At 42.9% G+C, this 13,775-nt stretch overlaps 1 protein-coding gene across 1 annotated transcript in view; it reads right to left on the reverse strand.

The window, feature by feature from the left end:
- Zcchc4 (zinc finger CCHC-type containing 4) overlaps positions 1 to 13,775 on the reverse strand; it is a 32,551-nt gene that overhangs the window by 1,274 nt on the left and 17,502 nt on the right. The window contains exons 4-10 of the mRNA XM_036200343.1: positions 10,090 to 10,192; positions 9,816 to 9,887; positions 9,504 to 9,581; positions 7,712 to 7,833; positions 7,397 to 7,472; positions 4,980 to 5,031; positions 4,214 to 4,358 (exon numbers count right to left, since the gene is read on the reverse strand). Coding sequence (XP_036056236.1) covers positions 4,214 to 4,358; positions 4,980 to 5,031; positions 7,397 to 7,472; positions 7,712 to 7,833; positions 9,504 to 9,581; positions 9,816 to 9,887; positions 10,090 to 10,192 — 648 coding nt within the window. The remainder of the gene's footprint in view (positions 1 to 4,213; positions 4,359 to 4,979; positions 5,032 to 7,396; positions 7,473 to 7,711; positions 7,834 to 9,503; positions 9,582 to 9,815; positions 9,888 to 10,089; positions 10,193 to 13,775) is intronic.

Raw genomic sequence — 13,775 nt, forward strand, 5'->3', positions numbered from 1 at the left:
GAAAAATGAAACAGCACAACAGGAAAAGAAAAACTGACCACGGTAAAGAGGGCCCATTCCTCATGCTCCAAAGCTAAACTTCCTTTCCCTCACAGGTGTAAGAGTACCAGCAAGCATCTCAAAGGATGCCCAGCCTCTGTGTCCCAAGCTTCTGGAAAACAAGCCTCTACATGACCAGCTGGAACTGGCCCTCTACAACACGCCCCGGCAGACAGAACAGATCCTCTGCTCTGCTGGTCTTGGAACCGAGATACAGACAGCCTGTGATGGCAAAATTACTGACCGTTAATCCACTTCTCCTTGCTAGCAGAATCATACCATTCCCTGTCGAGGACGGGGCTGGCACTCACAGCACTGGGCATTACCTGGGAAGGGCCTGACTACCTAGCAGCATCCGTTTTTGAGAGTCAGGAGCCAGGACTCTCACAAGCCATAACAAGCTAGGCCTTTCTTGGTCACCCCAGAACAAAACCTGGGGGAAAGGCTTCATGAACTACAGTAGACTATGCCCGAATTGGTCAAACCTGGTCCTCACTTCTTTCTTTTTCCTTTTTTCTTTCTCTCTTTCTTTTTTTTTTTTTTTTTTGAGCTGAGGATCGAACCCAGGGCCTTGCGGTTGCTAGGCAAGCGCTCTACCACTGAGCTGAATCCCCAACCCGGTCCTCACTTCTTGTTCCCTCAGCACAGTGTGTATCAGGTGCAGGGAATGTCAAAAGGAGCGGACATAGTCTTGGAATTCGATGAACTAGGAAACTGAGCAAGGTAGAACTCTCCCTTTCCCCTAATTTTTTTTAGGTGGAAAACTTGAGGCTCTGAAGTCCTAGAATCATCCGAGGAGAAAGTGGCAAGGCCAGCCTGACTCCAGAATCTCTTTTCCTACTCACCTGACAGTGACAACTCAACCAGTACACCGCCAACCCCAAAGGATCCCTGACAAACCTCAGCTATGAGCAGTGCCACCTGGCCACTGAGCAGAGCTGTGCCTGACATACATCTTCTATAGTTTGAGCGGTGGGCTGAGAACACCCAACCAGCGCCCACCCCAAACCTCACTTTTTATTGTTTCTTTGCAAGGTATATAAACTTCTTCTTTCAACCAGTCAGTTCCTTAAAGTAGGATAATTTCCTGATAAGTAAGGACTTAGCAAATTTAATGAAGTCAAGTGTAATCTCTAATAGAAAAGGCAATGAAGCCATGTGTCTCTATTCAAATTTTAAATTTCTCTTTGGTTCATCCACTCATAAGCAGGATTAAAAATGAACCAGATTTCACCAGGGAATAAGCAGAAGGAAAAGAATTTAAGAGCATTCACTTGTAATGTCAATAAACAAAACTTTCCAGAGCTAGCTAGTGAACACAGGTGAAGTGGCTACGTGAAGTTAATCACTTAGTCTGCCTTCAGTTGGACTGGCCTAGCATTTGTCCTCTGACCCACAGAGCAGCTTTCACCACAAGAGGGAGCCAGCACCACTTCAGTTCACACCACAGGAACATGTAACCATAGAGAAAGAAAAGACAAAAGACAAATGGAAAATGAACGACATTGCATGCCATGGTATGCTCAAATGTATATTAAAACAACTGCTTTTTATAAAGGAAGAGCATTTTGCCAGGGCTGGAGATGTGGTGCCGTGGTTCAGAGGATTTGATGCTTTTGCAGAGGACCCAGGTTTGGCTCTCAGTACCCAGCCGCAGCTATAGCCATCTGCGACTCTAGTTCCAGGAGAGCTTCTGGCCTCTGCAGATACCAGGCAGGCACGTGGTACACATACAGATACGCAGGCAAAGCACTCATATATATAAAACAAAAAGTATCTTTGTCAATTTCATTATGCAGGTTTTGAGAAGGTAGTAACAGAGTCTACGAGAGTTCTCTGACTGAAGAAAGCAATACTACCTAAGGATCACCAGGTACATTGCACCACAAAGGATTTACCCTTTCAATGTTACTAAACACTCCAACAAACAAACTTTAAAAAAACAAAAAACAAAAACAAAAACAAAAAACATGCAGGGTCTTACTATGTAGTCCTGGCTGATCTAGAATTCAGAGATCTGCCTGCCACTGCTTCCCCAGTGCTGGGATTCAAGGTATGCACCACCACACCAGCCAGGCTAGACTAGCTTTTCTCAACAGTAGTAGAGAGCCTATCATCCATTAGTAAACGTCACCTGGGTATGGTGGCACAGGCCTGTAAGCCCAGCACTTGGGGAACTCAAGTTTCAGGCCAGCCTGGACCATACAACAAAACTGTCTCAAAATCAAAATGCACACCAGTTTTCATATACATTAATTCACAGAATTAAAGGCTGAGCATGTTAACTCCTGATTGTACTCAAAACTACACTGTAAATGATGCAACCATCCTAGACCAACAGGAAGACAGATGGGTTTATTTGATTATTGAAGGCTTCTAAGAGGAAAAAAATTACAAAATCCTCCATTTAATTAATTTTTTTAAAAAGATTTATTTATTTATTATGTAAACAGCATGTCTGCCTGCAGGCCAGAAGAGGGCACCAGATCTCATTACAGATGGTTGTGAGCCACCATGTGGTTGCTGGGAACTGGAACAGCAGCCAGTGCTCTTAACCTCTGATCCATTTCTCCGCCCCATTTAATTAATTTTTAAAAATTATTCTTCTACCTTGAATACTCAGTAGAAATAATTACAAAGTAAGTCTATGAAAAAGACATTCTAAGTAGGAAGCATAGTTCAATAGGCTGAACCTGAATGGAAAAAAAGTCCTTCTAGCTATAAACAAATAAATAAACAGAAATAACTATAATTAATCATAGTAACTGAAACTTCAAATTTCCTATTTTATCAAAAATAATATCATAGGGCAAAATTGTTACCATAATCTCAATTTTCACGTAATGTTAAATTTAGCTATTTAGACATCTGCAGGTAGCGTGTGACACTAAGGTTCTCTTTTGTTTTCTAATTTAAATCACTGAAACAAGAAGACATGATCCCTATCATCAATTTTAATCTTTAAAACAGGTGCATTTAGGGGCTAGAGAGATGGCCCAGTAGTTTAGAGCATAGGCTGCTCTTCCAAAGGACCTCAGTTCAGTTCCCAGCACCCACATGGAAGTACACAGCAGCCTGGATCTCTAGCTCCAGGGGATCTGATGCCCTCTCTGGCCTCCTCAGGCACCAGGCATCTGTGTGATACAACATATATGCAGGCAAACCACCTAAACACAGTTAAAATAAAACTGTGTCTTGGGGCGGGGGAGACACTCAACTGTATTAACTTAGCTGGTACATATAGCAGTAGTTTTTCTAGACATGCTAGAATTATTGGAATAATTTTTGTTTTGTTTTGTTTTTGTTTCTGGAGACAGGGTTTCTCTGTGTAACAGCTCTAGCTATCCTGGAACTCTTTCTGTAGACCAGGCTGGCCTCAAACTCACAGAGATCTACCTGCTCTACCTCTGCCTCTTAAGTGCTGGGATTAAAGGCATGCAACTGGAATAATTTTATTCTGAGTTATCAATGCCAAATGTTAGTGGGAGATGTGAAAACAATCATGGGGGAAAGGTAACATTTTAAATATTTAAGTAAAAAGCATGTGTAAATAAATGTTCTTAAGAGCTGATGGAATTTACAGAACTAACTAGTACTAACATAAATAATGTTTACATCAAATAATGTAGGTTGTTTGCTTAGCTCATTTTAATTTGCCTAAAGAGATCAAGCTGTAGTGTTTGAATCCCACATAAACTGGTAACTTCTGTTATAACACAATAAATTCAGCCCTTTTCTGCTTTGGAATTCACACTTCTCTGCTGTGGAATGGCATGCTCCATTGCATCCAAAATGCCTTCACGATCCCCTCCTGCCACCAGGTAGGTGTCTGGCCCTGATCTTTCCATACAGCCTGACCTGAGTATCGTTTCCTTCCTGAACTTTCCCCTAAAATTATAATTTCGTCTGAACCATAGGAGCTGTGAAGTTAGCCACTTCCTCCTGGGGCTTTGGCATCTTATGTCTAACCCGTCAAGCCTGAGCTCTTTGAAGCATGTTCTTTACCTGCCTCAGTACCCCCTCCCCCAAATCCACGTAACTAACACATAATGGTGAGAGGACCGCTTTGGCACTCCCGAGTCCTCTGAAAGCTTTGCACTTTCGTAGATTCTCCCTAGAAAGCTTGACACCAGCAATCTTCCTTTTTTCTAGAAAGTGAAAGAATTCAACTAACTTGTTAGCTCTCTGAAAGGTGCCAATGTTGGGACAGTTGCTGCGTTTGTGATCCAGTGCACCACATACAAAGCACCCATCTCGAGGGCCTGCACAGGAATGGTCTGGGAGTGCACAGCGGTTACAGGTGCTACAATGGACCCAGGCTGTAAAAGAAAAACAAAGTTTCAGAAGACATTCATTTAACAGGATTTTTCATTTCATTAACTTCTGAGGAAGGTGATATGAATAATGGCTGGTGGGCTTAGTTCGTTTTAGTTTGGCTAACGAGATCAAGGCAAAGTGTTTTGAATCCCACATAAACCAGTAGCTTCTGTTATAATGCATACAAATTCAACCCTTGCCCAACACCTCATGACCTGACAGCCGCTGCCACAAGAGGCTGGCTGAGAGGCACAGTGCCCAACTGAAGTAATGGAGCCAAATGTCACACTGGCATAGGCAGTCAGTTCTCCCTGTGGAAGACATGTGTGTAGGTAATTATAAAAGTCAGTATCGTGCCGGGCAGCGGTGGTGGTGCACGCCTTTAATCCCAGCACTTGGGAGGCAGAGCCAGGCAGATTTCTGTGAGTTCGAGGCCAGCCTGGTCTACAGATCGACATCCAGGACAGGCACCAAAGCTACACAGAGAAACTGTCTCAAAAAAAAAAAAAAAAAAAAAAAAGTCACTATCAGTCTCTACATTATTTTCCTTTTACGAACATAATACAAACCCTATTCATAGGAACAGAACTGAAAACTGGTTTCCCAGGATCTCAGACACTTACAAGGCTTCACACACTTTTGGCAGAGAAAGCAATGGCTCCACTTCCTCCCATCCTAGAAAAACAAATTTTAAAATGTTCAATTTGTTAGAAAAGCCAAGTTCCACAATTAAAAATTAAAATGTCCTATTAAAATATGTGTAAATTATTCATTCCTTATCTCTCCCTTTCCTGGGCTTCACAATTAAATACTTTGATTTTAATTTATGCATTTCTCCACTTAACTCAAATGCCTCCTTGATGGGCCTCAATTTCCTTAACTATGAAACCAGATTTATCCAAATGATCTTGAAAAATCCACTCTGCTTCAAGCCATCCAATCTTCACAAAGAAGGGCGCAAATGAAAATTTCAAGAGAATTAATGATTCCATAATTTTATGTTCTCTCTACCACATAGCCCCTAATGAAATTCATATTTGAGAGCTTCGTGTAATTTAGAGAGATAGATTACAGGTTACTACTTGAGTAATTTTTTTTTAATGTGAAGTAAAACATACCTAGAAAAGTAACATTCCACATCTACACACACTTTACAAGTATTAAAGCAACCGTGTGAAGGACGGGGCCTCTTGAGCCCTAGGACCCTGGCGGGGCCTCTCACCACAGCACGCCTCCTTCCCCTGGGTAGTACCTATTCTGATTTTTGTAACCAACGTTTCCCTATTCTTGTTCATTTTTACCACCCATGTGCATATTTCTAAATAGGTTTTTCCCCTCAATTTTAAACTTTATACAACCTGATCACAAGACAGACCACTTCTAAACTAGTTGAAAATAGTTATATGAACCTAAACTTTTCTTTGGAAAATAATTTGTGCTGTTTAGAAAATCTAAACTCCAAAGGTTCTTTCTGATTAGACTTAGTAAAAATGAACAAGTAGCTGAAAGGTCATCCTACCTCCCTAAAGAAATCTTCATTATTGTTCAAAGTTGGAGGCAAGCAAGGTGTCCTTCAGTAGGTGAATGGTTACAAACTGTGATACTCCCAGACAACGGGAAGTCATTAACAAGAACGAACCATTTAGCCATGGAAAGACAGACAGGAGCTTTAGGAAAGACAGACAGGAGCTTTAAATGGCCACTTCAAATGAGAAGCCAGTCTGAAAAGCAGTGCACATGCTGTGTGACTCCAATACTATAACCTTCTGGAAAAGGTAGTACTATAGAGACAGGAAGATCTGTCGGCCGAGGTTAGGGAAGGGAAGAGTGACCAGGAGTGCGTAGATGTTCAGGGGACACAGTGAGGTCACTCTTCATGACCCTACAGTGGCAGAGGCAGGTCATTACACAGTCATCCCATTCAAGGAACACACAGCACCGAAAGTGAACCTCAAAGAAAAACATGGACTTGGGGGTTAAGAGTAAGAGGGTTCACCACTGTCACCCAAGGTACACACACTCCAGCCCAGCTCCTGATGAAAGAAGGCTGTGCTCGGGAATGGGGGTAGGAAGCATACACGAATCTCAGTACCTTCTGCTTCATGGGCAGCAAATCTAAAACGCTTTCAAAAGCAAAGGCTCTTGAGAAAAACACAAGAGCTAAACCCATAAACAGGAGACAGGTCTCTTGTTCTGCAGCAGCTGTAGTAGAGCAGAGAGTGACCACCCCTACCTCTCGGGGGCTATTTTGAAGACTAAATGTGTTAGCCCATGCAAAGCTCTTAGGAACAAGCCTAGCACATAAAAAGTGCACAGTACATGTTACTAATCATTACTTCATCAGAACAGCAATGGTATCTAATGGTCCAATGCCTGATTTGAAACATCATAATTTTACCCTTAACAGACATATAAATTCAGCACTTAGTGCCTTATTTGAAACACTCTTGGTAAGTACCATATGAAAATGATTGAAATAGCTATTTACAATGATGAAAGAAATTAAGTACTTTAAAAAGCCTGTTTTAGGGCTGGAGAGATGACTCAGTAGTAAAGGCATTCATCACCAAGCCTGATGACTTGAATTGATTCACAGAACTCACATGGTGGAAGGAGAGACTCCCATCCTGGAAGTAGTCCTCTGACCTCCACATGTGTGCACAGTAGTCCTCTGACCTACACATATGCACCTTCCACACTCAAGATTTTTTAAGCTTATTAAATCTATAACTAGAAATAAGGTACTACTATATTAAAATATAGAAGGTGGTAATACATATGAATTCAAGTATTAACAAAACTTTTTTTTGTTTTTGTTTTTTTTTTGTTGTTGTTGTTGTTGTTTTTCCAGACAGGGTTTCTCTGTGTAACAATTTTGCTGTCCTGGAACTCACAGAGATACACCTGCTCTGCCTCCCAAGTGCTGGGATCAAAGGCATGTGCCACCACTGCCAGGCAACAAAACATTTTAAGAGAAATAAAACTATCAACTAACATAACCAACATTTAAATAAAAGTGTATTACATAAGAGAACCATACCTTGGATGTGCAAGAATTACAATGCATACAGTGCTGATTCTCAAGAGAAACATATCTCTGACAGAGGGAGCAAAATCTAAAGAGAGCAACAGAGAAGTGAGCTGCATGTATTCATTTGAGATTCACAGAACAGACAAACGCGAACAAGGTACTTGCTCCAAAAATTGGAGGTAATCAGAATTCAATTCAATGTGAAATTATGGACCAAATCTAAGAGCAATACAAGAGCCACCTGATTCAATACCGAAAGCATTTTACTGTCCAGTACACAGAACTGCATTTTCAGATGACCTGTGAAGTTCAAAGAAGTCTCACCTGTACCCTTCTTCTGCAGGGAGGATGATTTTGTTGGGGGGAATGTTGGTGAAAATCCGCACAGGAGACTGTTTGCGACCTCTCTTTCCATGTTTGTAAAGTGTGTGATTATCATAATCTACCTAGAAAGTAAAAAGAAAATTCACTCAAATGAGTCAACATTCTCTAAGCCCCTTCAACCAATAAACAAACAAACTGATGCTAAGATACAGGCTGAAGCAAGCAGTGAATAAGAAACTCCTAAAAGCAAGATCACTCACAGCCAACCTCGAGGCCTCCATAGCAAGGGCATCTCATCACAACAAGGGGTTATGACACATTCATGTTGGTGGATCATGAGAATGATTCAAACTTTATCTAAAAGGCTTCCTAAGAAAGTCTGTTTTGTAATTAAGAGCTTTATTTCTGATGCTAAAAACAAAGTCTTTGAAGATGTGTGCTGGTGTCACTGAGATGGTCCACTTCCTTGGGAAAGCGTTTGTCATTCACCAAGTCAACGTGCATGCTCAGTCTGGCCTCCACTCACCATCTGTCCTCTCACTTTCCGATGGAACAAAGGTCAGGGGTCAGACAACGGCCGTCACTTCCCTGTTAGACAATCTTAGACAACCTTGTGGATGTTTTCAAATTGTAAAAGGAGGCCACAGATCCTGACCTGAAGAGTTGCTGTGAGGGTCAACACTTAGTCCAGAGTCTGGCCTAAGGCGGAAGATGTCGATGAAGAGAGAAGCGAATCCACCTGTGCTTCCATGTCCCACAAACACTGACCTCCCCCCAACATCAGAACTTGTCATTTCAGCTGAGTATCCTGACAGAGAGGCCAACAAACATTGTTTACTCAGGTCTAAATTCCCTGGCCTCCTTCAGCCTGCTACTCACACACATTCTCAGTTTGACTTTTGATCTGTTGTGAGTCCACTTGGCTATGCAATCTGTTTTCCTTCAGCTCAGTACTACTCAGTGTTTGCGCAACACCAACATTACCCAGGTCCTGTTACAAATGCAAATGTTTACTCAGTCTAGCACCTACTGTACCAGGAACTTTGGGAGTGGGGTCCAGCAGTTTGTTTTAGTAAGCCTTCCGCACACACTCAAGTTTGAGGAGCACTGCTTTAGGTCATCCCCAAGGACAGATGGATCCCAACTGCCACATGAGGTGTAATGAACTGTTTTGATTAGAAACAAGGATACACGTAGGAAGCTGGAACAGACCAGGCCTGCAAGCTAACTTTTAACAAGCAAAGCACAAACATGGAAGGAAATCATGACAGGGAGACAGGAGTTTTTTTTAAATAATTTTTAAAATGTATTCTTAGATTATTCATACATGTATACAATGTATCTTGATCATATCCTACCCAAAGAGAAACTCCCTTTCCATTCCCTCTGACCCTACCCCAATGCTTCCTCCTCTTAAACACACACACACACACACACACACACACACACACACACACACACACACTCACACACACACATGATCCTCCGTGTCCAATCAGAATAACCTGCATGTGCGTAGGTGTGAGGTCATCATTCAGCATGGACAACCTAGCTGCAACTACACCCTACAAGAAAAACGACTCCCTGTCTTCCAGCAGCCATTGGTTATCAACAGCTCCTAGCTAGGGATACTCCTCACAAGCCACCCTCCCATCCATGGCAGGATGCTGACAGAGCTGGTACAGCTAATCCCAACTGCTGTGGGCTCGTGAATGCTTAGGGCATGTCATGTCCAGACAAACAGCACTTCACAGCACTCCTCCCCATGCCCAGACTCCTACATTCTTTTCACTCTTGCTTCCATGATGTTTCCTGCGCACTGGTTAAGGATGTTGATGTACATGTCCCACTTCAGGGGATTCAGGGGAAGCTAGAGAGGGAAAGTGCAGGAGTGGTTATGACCTGAATACATCATATAAGAGTCTCAAAAGAATACATTTTTAAAAATTACATGTAAAGTTCCATTTAGCGCACAGCCTTGGAGGTCCCATAGATCTGTGCCTTGCTTCAACAGTGTTTGGATGGAACAGAGCTGGGGACTCCCTCTTTCTTAGCTGCCGTAAACTGCCTGATCAACTTGTACCTATGGGCCTCCTACACCTACCTCTCTCTGAGCCAAAGCTATTTTGATCAGGATGACATGGCTCTGGAGGGTGTAGGCCACTTCTTCCACAAACTGGCCAAGGAGAAGCATGAGGGCACCTCCTCAAGTTGCAGAACAATTACGGAGGTGCACTTCTCCAGGCTGTGCAGAAGCCATCTCAAGACGAGTGGGGTAAAACCCAGGAGGCCAGGGAAACTGCCTGGGCCTGGAGAAGAACCTGTACCCAGCCCCCTTGAGTCTTCATTTCCTGGCTTCTGCCCACACAGACCCTCACCTTGTAAAGGAAAACCACTTCCTGGATGAGGAGGTGAAGCTCATCAATATGGGTGACCACCTGACCAACCTCTGTAGCCTGGTTGGGCCACAGCCAGCACAGACTGGCATGTCCCAGACACATCTGGGCAAGTATTTCTTTGAGCAGCTCATTCTCAAGCATGACTAGGAGGCCTCCCCTTCCAAGGGGGCTCTCTCCTCTGCTCAGCACCAGCCAGACTCAGGATCTCCACCTGAACCTTTCAAGCCAGCAGGCAGCTGGTAACCACCCTATAGCTCTCCCCACTCCCCAGCCAAGTCTTGGACCAAGTGAAAATAAAGCTTTTTGAAATATTTGAAAGAAAAAAAAAAAAAAAAAAGGTTGGAGAGATGCCTCAGCGGTTAAGAGCACTGGTTGCCCTTTCCAGAGGTCCTGAGTTCAATTCCCAGCAATGACATTGGTAGCTCACAACTGTCTGTAATGGGATCTGATGCCCTCTCCTGCATGCAGATAGAGCACTTATATACATAAAAATAAATAAATCTTTTAAAAAAAAATTAGCAAAAGACAAAACAAGTTCTATTTGGGGCAGAATACTCAATGGTCACGTATTCTCCACACTTCAACCAAACTGTTAAGGGTAGACTTTAGAAGGTAGACTGCTTGCCTCTCTGCAGCGCTGCTTTAACTCAGTGTTACCAGATTTACAAGGAAATGCACTCCCTAAGGCTCACTAACAAGCTTCAGCAGTGAGCAAAAGCTAAGAAGATGAGATGGGGGGAGGCAAGGAGCATGTGGGAAGCCCCAAGGGCTTCCGACTGGCTGCCAGCAGGGCCGTCCTCAGTTATGCCGGGGCTGTGGTCCACGCAGCCTGCGTGGAGGCCTCTGCATATGCGCAGCATCCCAATAAGCGAAGACTGAGTTAGATCCCATTTGCAGCCCTGCATTCAGTAGCCACATTTTAAGAAAGACACTGATAAAACCGGCTCATTTCTACTGAAAATAATAGCAATGAATAGGATTTATAGTTTAACAAATTGGGGGTGTTTGCTCAGAAAAGACTGGGAAGAACTGACAGCTAGTTCATAACTGAAGGGGTATCATATGGAATAGAAATTAGACTTATCCTTTATTGCCTTAGAGAATAGAACCAGGAGCAATGGTTAGAAGTTAATGGGGAGCATATTTTATCTCAATATGAGAAAATTCTCTAACGATTAGAGCTATTAAATAAATTGAGTTGCCTTGTAAGGCTGTAGGACTCTGCGCCCCGAAAGCAATTGAGTGAAGCGAGATGAGTGCTTGTCATGAGTTTACAGAGAGGATTACTACATTGGGAAGTCAGCCCAGGTTACCTCTGCGTTTCTCTCCAACTTTCCAAATCCTATGAATATATGTTACCTATTAGAGGCAAGACACGAGGATAGATTTTACTTAAAACATCAACCTAAAATAGTAGTTTCAGTAGTTTCTTTTAAAGGGATTTAAATTTATAATGTTTCCCCAGAGCACTCCTTTGTGGGCCTGAATATATGTGGTACTTTATTAAACTCAACAAAAGGTATCTTGCATGCAAACTTAGGAGAATCATAAGGAAAACCATTCTCCCCAGAGACTCTTGTGAAAACTTGCAAATGCTGGAGAGTTATAGTGTGGGGAGACTTCTACTGAGTGGGATGTTCTGTGCAGTACAACAGCAGATGGAGGGGGTTCTTTATGGTTTCCCAAGGAGCTGGAGAATGCATGTGTCAGGAAGGTGGCTGATTGCTCGATTTTGCATAACCTAATTGAGATTATTATTATTTTTAAATGCGGGTTTGTTGTGCTAATTAACTATAAACATATGGTATGTAAAACGCATGCTGCTAGAGTAAATTAATGTACCTCTAACATACATCCATATTTCATAGCTTCATCCACACAAATAAACCTCCCGTGGAAGTGCTGTAAAGCAAACACAATTTTGCAAATTGCCTATCGCTAGTGCTAGAGCTGATCCACCATGTTCCCATCATTATCCCTGACATCTCACTCACAATGATGATGAGAGGCATTTTCAAACAGAAAATTTCTCCCACAGAACTGATTAATGTGATGAAGTACTGTATAGAAATGAGGGAAAGCACAAAATCTCTGCAATTCCCAACTTTTAATTTGAGCCATACGCAAATGTCTTCTGCTACACGGGACTAAAAGTAGTGATGTGGCACACTGAGGTATTAGAGCACTAATTCATACCTCCTATGCTCCAGGCAGGGTGCCAGGCCACACTAGCATTTGCACAACTCCCCAAGGACTATGTTCTGTGTAGTTTCACTAAGGTCTCAAGACCACGCCTCAGCTCCACCAACCGGCTCCCATCACCACACTCAGTCTCCAAACCCCGATTTAAAACTCCCACATAGGCCTCATCCTGCTTCTTATTTAATACCTACTAAGTCTCTATTACACACTGAGTTTCAAGAATTTGGTTGCCCTTTTTTTCTTTTTTGGTTGTTTTGTTTTGTTTTTTTCAAGACAGGGTCTCACTATGTAGCTCTGGCTGTCCTGAAACTCACTCTGTAGCCCAGGCTGGCCTTGAACTCACAGAGATCTGCCTGCCTCTGCCTCCCGAATGCTGGGTTTAAACGCATGCCCAAGCTGACACCTTTTAATATTCAATAATTTCTCAAAATTCCTATCAAAATACCTTTTCTACTGTAGAAATAAGCTAGAAAAGGTTTCCTACACAGGCTGATTATAAAAAGGACAGCTTTGACACAGCAAACAGCTCTACTTTCAACATGTAAGATGTATTCCATGTTAAGAAATGAAGAGACATGAGGGAACATTCCAGGAGGGTTGAGATGTGGCGCCATCTCACCGGGATTCGATAACCACATGAACACTGCCACTCCCTGACCCAGCTCCTGGCCCTTCACCCTGTGGCAGACATCACTAATCAACCCCGTGAGTTTACCACGTGAGCCTGGCTTTCTCTGAACAAATCTAAGGAGTCACTACTGAAGGATTCTCAGGCTCAGCACTGGGAGGGAAGCCTGTCTGCCATGCCTCTGCTCTTCCAGGCACTGGCTTTGCCTCACCAGCACAGGTGAGGCAAACAGCGATCAGGAAAGACCAGCTGATCATCCCAGGTCAGGAAAGACCAGCTGATCATCCCAGGTCACATGACTCTACAGGCAGTGCTGGGACTCCAGAGTTCCAACGCTAAATCAGAATTCCCCTTCTTCCTAATCTGCCCTTAATGAAGTGGCCGTTACGTTTCCCGGTTTCCAAGAACTACTTTATTGCCTGCTTATCAAGTACTTTATCATTGAAGTCCACATGATTTATATTTCATGAAAGTTTGCAGCATTTGGACCATCCACTTATCTGAAGAGTATCTTCCCTACCCCTAAAAAGAGATTCAGTGATTCTGTTTTCTTTTGTTTTGTTTTGAACTTTTTGACTATGTTGTGGCTTGGAGTCTTATTGTGGCTTTGGTGGTGACTGGGGTAGGGGCTGGAGCTATGTGAAAAGATCTGTAATGGAAGACAGGAGACATGCAGTTTCCCTTCTATTTAGATTTGTCTGCAGTACTGGGGATCGAACCTGGGGCCTCAGGCATGCTGCATTCTGGCGTATAGATCTGATTCTCATTGCTTCGCTCCTGGTCAGACACACATGATCTAACCTGAACTTTTTTTTTTTCTTCAGTAACAGTGAAA

Source organism: Onychomys torridus, chromosome 10 (genome assembly GCF_903995425.1).
Source record: "Onychomys torridus chromosome 10, mOncTor1.1, whole genome shotgun sequence".
In the NCBI taxonomy this organism is placed as follows: Eukaryota; Metazoa; Chordata; class Mammalia; order Rodentia; family Cricetidae; genus Onychomys; species Onychomys torridus.